General features: G+C 48.9%; 1 protein-coding gene across 3 annotated transcripts in view; it reads right to left on the bottom strand.

Moving 5' to 3' along the window:
• Positions 1 to 5,191, bottom strand: part of EML2 (EMAP like 2) — a 511,359-nt gene extending 506,168 nt beyond the window's left edge. For 2 of the 3 annotated variants that reach the window (XM_069644712.1, XM_069644711.1), the window contains exon 1: positions 4,793 to 4,994. In XM_069644712.1, the coding sequence (XP_069500813.1) occupies positions 4,793 to 4,862 (70 nt within the window). In that variant the 5' untranslated portion in view covers positions 4,863 to 4,994. Of the gene's footprint in view, positions 1 to 4,792 lie in introns of all 3 variants that reach the window. The other variant, XM_069644710.1, reaches the window with a different exon arrangement.
• Positions 5,192 to 17,017: the final 11,826 nt, after the last annotated feature.

The raw sequence follows: 17,017 nt of genomic DNA on the forward strand, positions 1-17,017 counted from the left end.
CCCACACGCACTCCTTTGTGTGTGCACCCTCTCCTAAAAAAGCTGTCTCCTGACCCTTTCTGCCCAGCTAACTATCTCCATCACCCCTTTCCTGGGCAAAGTCCTTGAGAAGTTGTTCATCCCCCAACTGACCCACCACACCGAATCTGCTGGCTGTTTCCACAACCACCAGTCTGGCTTCAGAGCATCCAGAGGCATGGAAACTGCTCTCATGAATGCCCGTAAAGACCTGCTCTCAAACCAGACTCCAACTCTCCCTCCATTCGGATCCTTCTCGATCTTTCCTCTGTCTTTGACACTGTCAATCATGCCATCCTCATAAATCGTCTCTGTGATACCCTAGCCATCACAGACCGAGCTCTGGCCTGGCTGACCTCCTTCATTTCTAACCAACCTTCCCATGTGCAACTGGGCCCTTCCCTCTCTGCCACCTCACTCTCTTCCTGTGGCGTCCCTCAGGGTTCTATCCTATTGCCGTGGTTTTTCAATATCTACCTTGCCCACTTGATCACCACCTTCTCTTTTCACTTCACGTGTTATGCTGATGACACATAGCTCTCCTTTATGTTTCCCTCCTCTACCTCGTCTCCTTCCTCTCTTATACATGACTGCCTGACTGCTATTCAGGCCTCATGCTCTGCTAATGATCTCCGCCTTAATGCTAGTACGAGCGAGATCCTTCTCATTGGGACACCTGCTCCCTGTTTCTCTCCCACTCTCTGGCCACCTTCCTTGGGCCCCCTGCGCTCACCCTCTTGTGAGGCAAAAAACCTTGGGCTCATCTTCGACTCCTCTCTCTCCTTCTCCCCTCACATCACAAACCTTGCCAACAAGTCCAACAAGTCCACATTTCTGCTCCACCTCCTCAGAGGCATTCTCCCTTTCCTCACCTTTCCCCGGTAGCTCAATGTCTTCAGAGCTCTGGTTCTCTCCTGGCTTGACTACTGCAACAGCCTCTTCCTCAATCTGCCTCTTTCCTCCCTTCACCCTCTTCAACTAATCCAGAATAGGGCTTCGAGGCTTATTGTTGGTCTCAAGCCTAGGGGCCGCATCTCTGTAGCCCTGAAATCTCTCCACTGGCTCCTGATGGCTGCAAGGATCAAATTCAAAACACTGCATCATCCACAAGGTTTTTCTGGGGCCTGTGCCCCAGCTACATCCAACTTTTTCTCCCAAGATACCTCCCTGCTAGAGTCCTTCGGTTCTCCAGCTCCAACTCTCTGCAAATAAGACGTGTCTGCAAGCAGTGAATGTACGGAGATCTCTTTCTTTGGCAGGAGCCTCCCTCTGGAGCGGCCTTCTTGCCCTTCTCAAACTTGAGCCGGATCTCCTTCAATTCTGGAAACTTCTCAAGACTTTCCTTTTCTTCTCCTCCTTCCCTCTCCCCCTCCCTTGCTAATGTCCATCTGCTGCTGTGACTAGTGCCTGGTCCCTTATGTGCCTTACAGGGGCCAGGCCCTCCTCATCCAGTCTACCCCAGCACCACATAACCAGCACTCGCCCTCAGGCACCCTTCCCTGACTAGCTGGAATCTGGTCCACCCCATCCTCTCACTAGTTGACTCTTACACCTGCTTCCCCTGCCACTCGCCTTGCTAGGCTCCCCTCAGCACTCGTCCAGCCCCTGGGGCCCCAGCCTTCCAACATTACGCCCCTCCCTCCTCCCATTATCCCCTCCCCCTGCACTTATTGTCACTGGACTTGCATGGTCTGAATGTCACAAGGCCTAGTAGGACCTTTTATTGATGTTGTTTCTCCTCTGTGTCCTCCCCCCCCTTTGTCTTTTGACATCAAGAAACACTTGTGTATAGGCGCCATGCAAATGTCCAGTAAATAAATAAATAAATAGCTGCTCCCCACAGTGTCGACATATTTGGGGTTACACTGTAGCTCTCAACGCCTCTTTGTGGTTGATGGATGCACTGACTATCACCACTTCATAATTAAAGTGAGTCTGAGACAATAAGTACCGGGGCTCAAAAATAAGTGCCAGGGATGAGCCCTGGCAAACACCACCAAAATTATTCACTGCCCCACTTACCTCATTCCAACCGCACATGTAACGATTAAAGACCTGCCTCCTCTGTAATCTACAACATTGTTCTTTTCATTTGTTTGTCTATTAGGTGGCACTAGCGCCACCTGTAATCCAAAACTATTGCATTGGTGTACAAATGGGTAGAAATAGCATATGAGGAAGGACACAAAGCTTGAAGGTGTTGTTTGGCTATTTGCCCTCCCACTGACTGACCATGGCCATACTAATCCCTATAACCATTCCTACCCAGCCCATGCCACTCCCTCCCAAAACACTTCCTCGTGGGAACTCTGAGCTCCCTTTAATCAAGCCTTACCATCAAACGTTGCGCTCAAGTGCCTGCCAGTATTTTTTTCAGAGCAGTCTTCTGAGAGTGAGTTAATGACTTAAGTCGAGCTGTAAACACACAACTGGTGGAATAAAAATGTGTTAACCAGGTCTGACTTCAGACACACCATTTATAAGTGCTATGCGTGTCCTTCACTGAAGTCCTGTTAAAAACAAGCAGTGGCAAAGCCAACAGTTTTAGCTTGTGTATAGATATTTGGCATTTGCCAGGCAATGCTACTAAAAGTTCAGGTACTCACACCATTTTCAGACTGCTACCAACAATGGCCAGTTCATGACACTTTGGCAGTGCCTGGCAAGTGACTTACCAATGCCTACACAAAAGCCTAAACTGTTGGCATTGCCAGTGCTTGTTTTATTTCATGCAAAAGTCCCGTGCTCCCACAGGAACCTCTATCCAGCTCATGGCGCTCTCCCCTTACCCAGCGCCTTTGTGATGCACGACGCCTATTGAGCATGACGGAGACCACGTGACCCAGAAGTTCACACAACTCTAGGCCTCTCAGCATAGTATTTCCAGAACAGATGACAAATTGCAACAGATAAGATTGGCACCTGTGTTGCCTTGTCGCCAACACCCTGACCTGCTACCCTTCCTAGGAACAGACACAGGGCGTTGCTTTGACAGGTAGGGGACATCGTCCTAAATGAATCCCCCCACTCTTCTTCCATGCTGTCAAATGTATCTACTGTGAGTGCAACCCATTGCAATGTGCCCTTTAATGTTCCACACTAGGATGTGCTCCTGGGTGCTCCGGGATTGTGATTTTGCTCCAACGGGCTCCATTGGTGTAATTTTGCTTCATGGTGTTCCCCCACTAGGATTTGGTCCAGTGTTTCCCCCCATGGTAGTTTTGCTCCTAGAGGATCCCCTTTTCCCCATTGTGATTTGCTCCTAGGTGTTCCCCACTGTGATAGTCAACTAAGTACAACCTACTGTCATTGCTCTCACTGTGATTTGCATCAGTGTGTAATCACATTGGGATTTGGCCCAGTGTGTTCCCCAACTGTAGTGTTGCTCCTAGCTGACCATCTGTTCCCCCATTGTGATTTGCTCCTAGGTGTCCCACTGTAATACTCTCTTAAATACAACCCACTGTAATCTGCTCCTAATGGTCCCCCTGTGATTGCTCCAATGTGTTCCCCCACTGTAGTTTTGCTTTAGGTGACCATCTCTGTACCCATTGTGATTTGCTCCTAGGTGTCCCACTGTGATACTCTCCTAAATACAATCCTCTGTAATCTGCTTCTAAGGGTCCCCCTGTGATTTGCTCCAGAGTGTTCCCCCACTTGTGGAATTGATCTGGGCTGTGGTACTTGGAACGCTCCTTGGTATCTCTACCGCCTTTGTGCCTCCTTAATGTTGTGGAATTCATATTTTCCACCATATCTTTATTATCAATTAAGTTACACACACTATTGACCACCCCTAACTGATACTCACTGAAATCATTAGAACTCTCCAATGTCTCCAATCAGTTTGCACAGCACAGTCCCAGTCCATCCAGCCTCGCACTGGGGACATCGGGCTCCCTTCTGGGTGCCCTCCACACAAATCACCTATTTATTTATTTATTTATTGGATATTTATAAGGTGCTTATACAGCAAGACAACGGTCCTTCTAAGCCTTGTAACATACAGATCGTGCAAGTGCAGTGAAGAGAGAGAAACAATCTGGTGGGGGCGGTAGGGGTAAGTGCTATAAGGGCCCCCGCCCATAGAAACACACCTGCACACAGGGCCTGGGTGATAATGTTCTGCACATCTTGCATTGCCCCCCTGAGTCTCTACTAACAAAGACCCACCCCGCTTTCCTGGCAGATCCAGCAGCGGCACGAGAGCTGGAAGTGGTGTGTGAGTGAAACCCAATAGCATATAAACCGTCTCGTCACCTTTCAAAGCCAGTCCGGTGCCTGGCACGCACACAGTGGTGGGCGGGCAGAAGCCGGGCCAAACAATGGAACAACTGATCTTGAAATACGGTGGGGGTGTCCGGAGCAAGGCATTGCGAGTCTCGCATGGATCACAGGCGCAGCTGGCCCCCAAGGGCCACTGCCTTCTCTGCATGGCACGAAGCATATACCTGGCACACACCCCGAAACATGGGGTGCTGGTGCCACTCAGACAATAGGTGTCACTCACAGCGAACCCACTGGCAATGGCTTTCATCAAAGCATAAAGGGCTAGGGTGGAATCCCTGCAGCAGGTGCTCAGCCAACTGAGCTGTTTTACTTCGGCCAATCTTGCCTTTAGACTTGTAAGCGTCGGGAAGCGGGAGCCTTTCCTGATTTACATTTTACGATTGTTGACTAATGAAGAAATGGGGGTACACTTAATTTACTGTTATTTGGATGCAGAGGGTGGCGCCTCTCTTGACATGTATCGGGGGAGCAGCTGTTAACTTACCGTTGCAGTACTGTAGCAGCGGAGAGGTGTCATAGATGCCACCGGCAACGGGGGTCCGCTCCGCCATCATATGCGTTTCAGCACCCGGACTCGGTTCCCCTCCCTGCTCGGCTCTGAACCTCTCCACCCTTCCTTCACCTGCTCGCACAACCCCTCTCTCCCTCACTCCACTCTTCTGGTCCTCACGAGCCTGCCGTTGCCATAGCAACCGCCTCTCGGATGCATCTTCTCAGGGGTCCGAGGCTGAGAAGCATCCGCTGAGGCTCGCCACTGCCCGAGGGTGTGCCTGTCCGGCAGGACCCCCTAAACTACCCCTCTGCCCATCTGATATCTGGGGGGTGGGGGGCAGAATATTTCTCCCACCCCCAGCTGCTCTTCTCTGGTCCCTGTGTCTATGATGCTCGGTATGGATGGAGCGCTGGCTGATTATGCGTGCAGGGAGCCAATGAATGAACACCACAGAAGAAAGCATTCGAGTTTAGCCAGTGAGAGGGCATCCAAGTGTGCTGCTGGCCAATTAGGTGTGAAGGGATGGGGGAGGGACGGTGCCGGTAGGAGGGAATGTCTAGAGGCAGCAGTGGGAGGAGTCAGTCAAAGAAAAGACGCTCCTTTGGTCTAATCTCATTAATATTTCTCCTTTCTCCTTACTCTGTCACTCTCTATCTCCGTCAATGTCCATTCCCGTACTGCTGTCAGTGTCTTCCTGCAGTGTGTGCGTATGGCTGTCCGTGTGTCACCGTGTGTCCGCAAGTGTGACGTTTGTGTCTCCCTCGGTTTATTTCATGCCTCTGTCTCGAACACTGTGTCTGGGTGTGTTAATGCCTATATGTGTTCCAGTGTGTCACTATGTGTCTGTCAGTGTGTCTCTGCGCGTCACTGCCTGCACCTCTCACTGTCTCTGAAAGAGTGTCCCTCAATGTCACTGTGTGCGTCACTGCCTGTATGTCTCACTGTCTCTGAAGGAGTGTGCCAGTATGTGTCTCTCATGTTGTCACTATATGTCTGTCAGCGTGACACTGTCTACGTCTCCCTCTGTTTATTTGTATTCCACTCACGGTGTGCGTTTGACTGTCCGTGTGTCTCTAGAAATGTGTCTGCGTGTGTCCATGCCTATATATTTCCCAGTGTGTCAGCGTGTCTCTGTGCGTCACTGCCTGTATCTCTCACTGTCTCTGAGGGTCTTTCTGTGCCACCATGTGTCTGTCAGTGTGTCACTATGTGTCCGCCAGGGTGTCAGCGTCTATTTATCTCTCTGTACGTACAGTATCTTTCACGGTCTGCATCTTTGCATGTCAGTTTGAGGTTGACAGTGTTGCGTTCTCCTTCACTGTGCTTCTTTAAGTCACTGCCAGTGCATGTCTGTGTGACACTGCCTGTGGTTATCTGTGTAAGTGTGTTTCTATGTGTGTGTCAATTCCCCCATCATTATCTATGTGTTGCCGTATGTTTGTTTACCCCAGGCACTGTCTCGGGGTGTCATTTTGCCTGTGAATATGTCTGGGTGTCACTTTCTGTGTGTGTCTCTTTCTACACGCTTGTCGGTGTGTATAGCTATGTGTACCTGTATATCAGTGTGTCTAGTACCAATATGTGCGTTTCTCTGTCTGAAACTATATATCTGTGTGTATCACTTACAGACATGGGTGCCAACTTCACAAATCTCTTGTTGGGGCTCAGGCAATGGGCCTCATTAGGACCCTGGCGGAGTGGGTTTCCGCCAGCGCTAATCGCGGCGGACCCGTCCGCCGTACTACGAGTTCCCTTAGCGCCATGGCGCCGTTTTCCGCCTGGTTTTACCAGGCGGAGAAAACCATGGCGCTACGGGACCTCGTTGTTAATTACGCCACCGTATTTTACGGTGGCGTAATTAACTCCTTCCCCACTCCCATTATACCCTATGGGGCAAGAATGGGAATGGGGAAGGGCAGAATGGGGATTGGGGATTTACCGCTCCGCCAAGGTCGGAATGGGGCGGTAAATCCGCCAACCCCCATGGCGCTATCGACGGCTTTCCGCCGTGCTTCGCGGTGCATTTAGCACCGCGAAATCCGCCAGGGTCCTAATGAGGCCCAATGACATGAATTCGCCAAAATGGCGGGATGTGCCTGGAGTATCTGCCCAAGCCAATCAGATTTGCAGGAATTCAGGATGTATTCACACATTCAGGATGCCGGCCTGCTCCTCGTAAATAGCCCATTTGTTGGCCTGACCCCGGACCCTGCCACTCCATCCCTGTTCCTTCCCATTGGACTGCAATCCTGCCAAAACATAACATGGCTGAAGCATAAACAATAGCTGGTTTTATTAACTTGTAATTAAAGTACCTAAAAGTAATACGTAGACATAACAAATCAGACAAAAATAATGCAAACAAGAGTTCACGTTCATTATCTCATCTTCATGAAAGTGCACTTGCCTTGACGTTCTGCCACAAAAGAGTTTATTGATGCTTTGTTATCTATTTTTTGTCAATTTTACTCTCAATTGAGCAATATTACACAGGCAGGGTGGGGGCATTACCTTGCAAGGTAACGCCCTTAAGTGGGGGCCTTAATGAAGCCCTGGGGCATTACCAGTCCCCGGAATGCACCCCCGCCCGTGTAATATTGCTATTAGTACTCCAGCACGTTTTACTGGGGTACTAACAGTATTTTTTCAAGAGTTGGCAAACGCCGTGAAAACCGTTTCGCAACTCGAGATTTTTTTTTAAAATGTCCGCCATGGATCAGAAAGAAGGGACAACACGTAGTCCCTTCTCCCTTTCCATCGGGGCCATGAAAAAGATATTTAAAAAAAAAATTTAAACAATGAAAATGGCCGCCATGGAATGAAGCGAAGGGACTACACATAGCCGACAGCCAGTCAGAGTAATGGAAGGAACTTCACAGGATGCAGTGCTTATCGGCAGCAGGTACGTGTTTGTGCGGCGGGAAACGACCCGGCAAGAGCCAATCAGATTGACAGTTACAATCTAATCTACCCTCGCTTCATACTAATTGAAAATATAAGATCCAATAGCCTTGTTTCAGCCAATACAGAGCGTAGGTATATTTTTTTTATCAGTTTTTAATTCACTGACACTCCAGTCGGCTATAGGTCATGCAATGTAAAGTGGTTTAGTTGTTCTCATTTTTAGAGGTTTAGAATGAACCTCATTCCAACGTGAGAAATTCTGGCCTTATGCTCCAAATTGCCTACATTGGAGAAAAAACATGTTGTTTCTGTCGGCAACCCAATACTATCCACATTTGAAAACATCTGATGATTCAGTGTTCTAGACTACACCATATAGGCAGTACATTATTCAGGACTTTTGTTAACTCAGAGGATTGGTTGCTGGAACACGACTTTTGGTTACGTTTATCTAGTGGGAAAGAAATTCCATTAACAATTGCAGTATTAACCTTTTTACAGAGAATTAATCTTATTGTTATTAGCTGGTACAGTGCTTTGTTTTTTACTTTTGTTATTGGTATATATTTTTTAGGCATGTGCTTTTATGATCTACTCTAGATTAAGAAACTTTGTAGAATGTTGCAATAGCACTAGCACTTTATTAATGTGATTTCCCAATTTTTCTATAATCTATTCGCTTGAAAATTAATTGCTGTAGTCTGATAAAGTACTATAGATAATTTTATTTGTATTCTATTTGACCTTTTAGTAACTGTCTTTGTTTAAGGTTTACTTTTTTAAACTAATATCACAATAAATAAAAAAAAATGTAGAGTGGTTTTATACGGCGTGCCTCTGTCATCTTGGAAGCTTGACAACAACAGCGACTGCAACAAAGATCCCCAAAGTGGCCAAGACATTTAAACAAGTATTTATTTCAATGGTGAACATGTTCCAAAGAAGAAAACATCATTAATTCGCACAATCATGATTGCCGACTTTGCCAGTTCTACACTATAATGTATAATACGCCAATTTAGCCAGTAAGACAGACTCTACAGCACCTCCTAGTAGCATTCACCACACATTCACCTCCAGATCAGAGCCACACAGCAACGCTTCACAGATATTCAAATGAGCTAAAAAGCATGCTTATTTGCTCCATGCAGGAAATTGTCATTGGCCCTCATTACGACCCTGGCGGAAAGTGACTGACCTGACCGCCATAGCGTAAATAGCGTTTCCGCCATTGCACGACGGAGCAAAGTGCGGCTCATTCCGACCCATCGGGCACGAGCACCACGCCATGGCGGAAGTGCAAAGTCCGCGATGGCGGAAATGACCCCAAAACGGCCCACACCGCCGCCGTACGGCGCCCTAGGTGCAATTCCGCCACCCATCTTAGCGGTCACCGCAATGAGCGGCAATCGGAAAGTACGGTGACCGTAAATATACGGAAACGGAAGTAAAAACATGGTCCCGGAACGGGAAACAGCACGCCGTACACCTATAAAAACACAATTTCCACACAACCATTAAAAACACTACCCTGAGACTCATCCCAACCCGTCATCCACCCTAGTGAAACCAAGAAAAATGGGAAAAGTAGCGAAGAAAGCGTGCGACCGCAAGCGGCAGGTCCACTTCTCCCGTGAGGAACTCACCGTGCTCACAGAGACCCTCCAGGAGAATGCTGGCGTCGTCTTCTCCACGCAAATGACCAGGACGGCACTTGCGAACAAGAAGGCCATATGGGCCCTGGTGGCACAGCGGGTAAGTGCGGTGGGGACCGCACCCCGCAACCCACAGCAATGCAGAAAGCGATGGGACGACTTGCGGATACGCGTCCGGAGCATACTTTCTGCCAACCGAAACATTGCCACAGCTACCGGGGGAGGATCGGAATCACCCATCAAGTTGACCCCCTGGGAAGAAATCTGTGCCTCCACCATTGGAATGGAGAGTATAGAGGGAGTCGGAGGGATGGAGAAAGGAGTGCAGACATCCGAAGAATCAGGTAGGTGGGCCAAATAAAACAATGCCAAATCCACAATGTCCAATCATGTGAAGTACCATGTGTCCACATAGTGCAACAGTAACACATGTCCAGGAGAACGTCCACATACATAGGCCTGATAGCACACTTTAAAAGTCACAATAAATACATAAATAATTAAAAATCCTAAAAACACCCTCTACACGTGCAGCAGGCACACCCTAACTGCAGGCTGCAAAACAACTGCATCCTCAATCCACACAAAAATGAAACCACCTCCAAGGCCCCAACCCAAATCACCCTCAGGTACCACCCCAATGCATGTGATACATTGCCATTCCAATTTCCACAGACCCATTTATAACGCTCGCCCTCCTTTACTCCACCACAGGGTCCGATTCAAACGACGAGCTCCAGGACACCCCTACCAGCACACCTGCAAAGAGGGCCAAGACCAACGGACAAAGACCCTCCACCTCAGCTGCACGCATCAAGACACGGCAGCAGCACAAATCAAGTGGCAGCACACAGGAGGGAACTTCAACAGGCACCCCAGCAGCCAGCATGCCCACAACAGCACCACCACAGGTCCCCCCAATGGATGCCACAGAAGGCACTGCTTCTGGTGGCAGCAGCACCATAGGTGACACTGCATTAATGGCAGCATGCTCCGACACAGAAAACGGGGATGTCGAAGTAAGATCCATCCATGACCTGTCTCAATCCCCCTGTCTGTTCCATCCCGTACACCATGAGGATACCACGCAGGGGCACCCACAAGACGACGACTGGCCATCCCCCACAAGCCCTGTGGCAAGGCAACATGAGGTGACCAGCCCCTCTGTGACACCACCGCAAATGGCCATGGCACACCAGAGGCAACAGTCCCTCGACCAGGTGATCGTGCAACAGCAGCAACTGGCCACGCTCCTCAAGGACCATGCTGATGAATGTGGGGGTACTAAGGCAGCCATAGAAACATCAACTGAGACACTTAGGGCAGAAATGGAGAGAAGTACAGAGACACTAAGGGCACAAATGGAGAGAAGCACCGAGAGCCTGAGAGTACAAATGGAGAGAAGCACCCAGAGTCTGAGGGGGGAACTGCATGCGACGTCCAAAGACGTATGTGCTGAACTTGCCGCTGTGCGCCGTGTGCTCACTGAGCTCTCACAAACCCTTAGGGACATGCATGGACGTGAGCAGGCAGAGACATCATCCGTTGCAAGTTCCGTCCAGGGCAGCCCCCAACGTAGATCTGGGAGGAACCTGCGCTCCACAGGCAGGGGTGCCCCTGATACCCGGAGAGGGGGCTTGCAATAGCGACTGCCCACTGACAATGAGCATCTTTGGACACTGGTGTTCGGGGGGGAGGTAGGAGGGTGGAGGGGGTGTGTGGGGCTCACTTGGGTGGCGGGTCGATGGGGTGTGTAACATGATTTCACATATGCCATAAACAATGCACGATCATCCAATGAGATGTGTGGACATTGATCTTTGTGTACGAGGCCATTATAGGCGTACAGTCCATATTGTGCATGTTCCAGACACACACAGTGCCACAAGTCCCGTGTCCATGTATCAGCCACCAGGCGTGAGTGCTAGAAGCATGCATCTATGATATGCTGACGAATGTCACGGCCCTCCTGTGCCTCGCAGACTCCTTGAGGTGCTGCCACATCCCCACCCTCATCATGACCATCTTCAGGTGCTTGCAGTTCTGCGTCAGGGGGCATGGGCACATTTCTACGTACGCACATGTTGTGTAGCATGACACATGCCATGACCATCTTTGCAACCTTCTCATGGCGGTACAGGAGTGCCCCGCCAGACCTGCTGAGGCAGCGGAAACGAGTCTTCAGTAGGCCGAATGCCTGTTCTATGACTACACGGGTACGTGAGTGGGCATGGTTGTAGTCCTCCTCATGCTGGTCCTGTGGGTTCCGGAGTGGTGTAAGGAGCCATCTCTTCAGTGGATACCCGGCATCACCTGTATGTGGACAATAAAGGATGTTTGTGGAATGACATTGCTACGTACGCACCCCCCCCCCTTCCTGCCAGGTCATTGCCGCATCACATACCCCACATTATCATGCATGAAATGAGACTCACCGAGTAGCCAGGATCTGTTCCCTGCGTGTCGCTCCATGTAGCGTGGTATTGTAGAGTTCCTCAAGACCATAGAATCATGGGTTGATCCAGGAAATCGGGCACAACAATGTGTAATGATCCTGTTGGAGTCACACACCATTTGTACGTTCAGAGAATGAAATTGATTTCGGTTGCGGTACTGGGCCTCCATGGCATGTGGGACGACCAATTCCACATGGGTGCAGTCGATGGCACCAATGCAACCCGGTATGCCGCCAAGTGCATGGAATCCCACTTTTGCGTTCGTAATTTCCTGCTCCGAGCGTGGTAGAGAGATGTAGTCGTCTGCGTGCCTCAGGAGGGCATTGAGCACTTGCAATAGTGTCCGTGAGAACAGTGGCTGTGAAATGCCATGCAACTGTCCGACTGTGTGCTGGTAGGTGCCTGTGGCCAGGAAGTGGAGTACAGACACCACCTTCAGTAGGGGTGGGATGGCGGTTGGGCTATCTATCATGCTGACAAGGTCAGCCTGTGTCATGTCCACAATGGCGGTTATGGTGTCCCGGTCCAAACGGTAGAGGGTGTGGATCTGCTCATCAGTGAGGTTGAACGGATGTGCTCGGAGGCGTGGGATTGCGGGCTGCCTGCGTGGTGGTAGTGGCTGTGCTGGCGGCCCTTGCTGGCCCTGCCTTGCCCTCCTCCTCCTCCTGCGTCTCCTCGGTGCGGCCGGTTGTTGTAGTAGTTGTGGTTCGTCTTCTTCTTGAAGTTGGAGTACTTGCAGTGCTATCAGGTCCCCCAGGGCCAACATCGCTAGTCCTGCCGGTAGCATTTCGGAGTGGGTGTGGTTGTGGGAGGGGGTTGGGTGTGCAATTTATGTGTTTTCAGGCTGTATAACCTCCACCTGTGGTGATTCATTCCACCTGTGCAAGCTGCAATCCCCTTTGGGCGAGCACGTCCCGCACACAACGCTGCAATTCGACGAATGGCATCTTGCTATTACAATCATGTATTTGTTCCCGATGGCAGTGTAATATTGGTTCATATGTTCATTCTGCTATGGTCCCATTGTTTCACATACTATCTTTGCAGTCGCGAACAGACTTGTGAAGGGTCAGTGGAATGTAGTATTCGAGTAACGGTGGACCCTCATGCAACACTGTACCGAGGTTCACCGACGGGCGGGGCGTCCCATTTGTGAGTAAAGCCAGTTGCCATTTTCACACACAGCCGCACTAGATGGATTAATTTGTGATTTCAAGCGGTCACAGTTGCCTTTTCGACGTGATGTTGCAAATGAGGAATTCGAAGGACGGCGCTTTCGGTTTTCAGCTAGCGGCGAGGAGATGCCCACAGGTCTGACTGCTAATATAACGTTCTATTGTTCAATGTCCTTGGGACAGGGGCCATGGCGAGAATGCAATGATTGATATGAATAGTATGGGATGCGCAATAGCGTAGTGGACGATGAGGCCGGACGTTCCCAAATACATGTTACTTCACAACACTGGAATTACGGGCTGGAGCACAGTGGATTTTGCAGACTGCATAACGCACAGACTCAATGGAAATTTCACATGTTATGTGAGTATGAAATCAGGCGTTTTCATACCGGGATGAGGGAATGATGTATGGATGCATGGACAGATGATTTAATACAGAGTTTGCCATGTACAGGGCTTCTTGGAATCTATCCACTTCCCCTGCGCTATGTGATGCAGAGCTGCCATAGTGGGACCATCGTCTATCTGCCCTTGTTGAACCCTCCCTGTCTCGACGCGCCTTCAAACACTTGTGTCTATGCACGTTACTAATCCCATCTGATGGATTCTGTTTTAACAGACGCATGCACAAAAACACTCCTTTGTAATAGTGTTTTCACCTCGATATATATAGTTATGATTCGCAAGTGGTTTTTGGGTGGAAATAATCCTTTGGAGTGGGCTAGCATGCATATGGCTGTGGATTTAGTGTGATCATTGAAGTGAGTAATTCAAATGAAGTTCGGATGCCCATACTATTCTTTTTCATTTCATTTGGGTGACAGGTATCTCCTCCCCTTTTGCCACTGCCATCTGTATGCCACTCCTGCAGATGGATTTTACTCCCGACACCTGCTGCTTCGTGTTAATCAGTGGAGCACCATTACGATCTTATGGGACGATCGCCAATGGGCCACATGCCCTTACGCAGTACTAGTGGCTAGGAGCAACATTTCGGCCTTTCAGCTGGACTAGTGCCTACCTAATGGGACGGCCCTGCGGTTCTAGGCGCTTCCATGTTGCCTTTTTGAACGTGAATGTAGCCCCTGTGTACCATGAAGGAACAGGGCGTCACACAAGAAGAAGCTGGTCATTTATTGCAGATGCAGCACACAATGATGAAATCTATTTTGGAGTTCATGACCTAATGGCTGTATGGGCTTGGTGATTTTGTTGTGCATTAAATTTCTATTCTGATATGAACCGTGTAGCGTTCTTCTTTGCAAGTGATGTAGCATATTCCTATTTGTGGAGCGATGTATTGTGAGGAGATCTGCATTGGGTTCCGGCTTCTGAGTATAGTTGCGTGGTACTGTACTGGGCGCGTTTGCCTACGAAGCCCAGTGTGGTCAGGGATAGGGGCTGCCGATATGACTGTTTTAATGATGTCATGCTCAGGGGCGGGGGATTAGCATTTGTGTAACAGATGCCGGTCAGCCAGGTGGATTGGTGGAATGATGTGATTATCAGAATATGGCTGGTCACAGGTGCCTGTGTTTGCGTGCGTTTCTTGGAGGGAGACTGTGGTCATATCCATTTGAATGGCTTCTGTATTCGTGCCATCTGTGCCCTGCAGCTCCCATTGGCCCCTCTTGAGATGAGCCTGGCTGCTCAGTCACTCTGCCCACTTGTGTGGTACATGCTTATGCTGATGGTTGGTTTGTTTACTGGCAGGAGTACAGGGCTGGTGCAGTCTCACTCAGGATACTGCTTTGGATATTGCCTTACACTGGTGTCAGTCGATGGGGGGGCCTGTTTTTGTTTGTGTCATTTTTCTGTTCATGTTGCTGGACTTGACCCTTCACATGCCTGTGCTGCATCAGTGCGGCAATGGTGCCATGGCAATTATGGATGGCCACTCACAAGGCACTTGGAGCCCCTAGATTCATTTGTTCGTTGGCAGGTATGGATGACTTGTACATTTCACTGGTTGCATTGTGTGACTTCATTGCACCTACGAGGAGTTGTACAATGTGGCCAGGGAGTGGTGTACAGGCACTCAGTAGGGCCGTTTACGGTTGGTTCGCGATGCCGTACTTCTCACCATGGCGGAATGGTACTTTCCGCCGTGCTTGATGGCGTTAGGTACATGTCCGCTAGGGTCAGAATTCGCGTACCGTTGCGCCATGGTGGTAATTACGGTTTGGCATGGCGCGCGTGCGCGTACTTGGTGCAGTTAGCGTTGGCGTTCACTACGGTGTCGCTAATGGCATCGTACTTTACGGTGACGGGTCATGATCGCACCGAGCGCTATTCGATGGCGGTATTGCATTTCCGCCATCGTTTTTCGATTTCCGCCAGGGTCGTAATGAGGGCCATTGTCTTTTAGGGCAGTGCTATTTTATACATTGCAAATAAGGCACAGTAAAATTAAATGATTACCCAGTATGGCAATCTTTGGTTGAGTGGTGAAGATAGGATTTGATCCTAGTGTGCAGTGTAGGCATTTTTGCACATACCACATAGTTTATGGTGATGCCTGTTAATATTCAGCTTATTCTGCTTTTTAGAGTTGACTTTAAAAATCACATAATAAACAATCCTCACACAATATAAAACATTCTAAAAACATATTAAGCAAAAACATTATGCACCTTTATTTTCCCCATTTGTAAATCAAAGACAGCAGGCAGGCCAAAGCATTTTTTGGGGAGGCCTGGTAAAGTCAGGGTAGGGGGCTGGATCATGTTGGCAGGAGTACTCTCTGATCTACAAAGCAAGGTGTCAGAAGAGCTTTAATCAGGCTCCTTATGGAGGCCACCATGAAGTTAACATTGTTCTTACACCTTTCAGTGTAAGAGGAGGAGACATCACTCCAGCAAAGGGAGAGGGGCAGCCGGATGGTGTGAGGTCCAAGCCAGGTGGCATTTAGCGCTGGGGATTGTGCTAGCAAACTGGAGACCCTGCACTACCCTACCAGCACCACACAGGCTCTGCTGGCTTCAAGGCTGACTGCCACAGCCACTCAAGCACTAGAGAATGCATTGTTAGTGCGGATCTAGACTCACAGGCCTATGTTTAGGCTGCAAGGGTAGTTCAGGGGCAACGTGTTTGTCTTGGAAGCAAGAACATAGAAACACAGATTCAAATCCCAGTCTGGTGTTTAGAAATTGGTCTCCGGTATTAAGCCCGCTATAAAAGAACAATTATCATAATATTACCTGGTGCCAATGCTTACAGCCTTTCTATGTGTTTATGTGAGCCCTTGGATGATTTCCTATGGTAAATATCAATGGCGTCTGATGTGTCTGAAGCTACCAGTTAGGAAACAGAAGAAAGGCTATACAGTCCCTTAGGTGGTCTACCTGGGTGTGTGGGCATTATATTAAATGGGAAAAAGTACTCAGCGTAAGAGTATCTCCACCTGAGGTGATAGGGGCAAACCCCAGGTGCCCCCTGAAACCAAATGCATCAATTAGCAAATATTTAATAACATTGTGGATCTAACCATCACCACAGTGTGTTGTTTAACCACTGGTGGGTGCATATTATTAAAATGCCTAAAAAGTGTTATTCCCCCTGTGAATTAACAAGCAGATAAATGCAGTGCTAAGGCCATAACAAGCAGAACTGTAATACAACATAACCTTCTCCCTGTTACCTCATAAAAGAACATAGGGTAGATACCCTTCCAACTTCAGGACTCGAGGGCCGGAAACATGCCGGATTTTCAGGATACCCCTCCCAAATACTCATGAGATCAATTTTCTTGCAATGATTCTAATGTTTGCAATTTTCTTCTCATAAATATTAATGAAGGAAATCCTGTCAGGATTCCGGCCCTCAAGGCCTGGAGTTGGACATCCCAAACAGATTTTCCCATCTATGGGCCTAATTAAGAGTTTGTCGGTATTACCTTTGGTAATACTGCCAAACTATTTTACAGTTATGGAATACAGAAAATACCAGGTACACAGAACGGTCCGCTTGATTCCAAGTCAAGCAGGCCTTTCTGCTATTATCCAAATTTCAGAGTCCATATGA

This window comes from Ambystoma mexicanum, chromosome 2p (genome assembly GCF_040938575.1).
Source record: "Ambystoma mexicanum isolate Mex_15411 chromosome 2p, UKY_AmexF1_1, whole genome shotgun sequence".
Lineage (NCBI taxonomy): Eukaryota > Metazoa > Chordata > Amphibia > Caudata > Ambystomatidae > Ambystoma > Ambystoma mexicanum.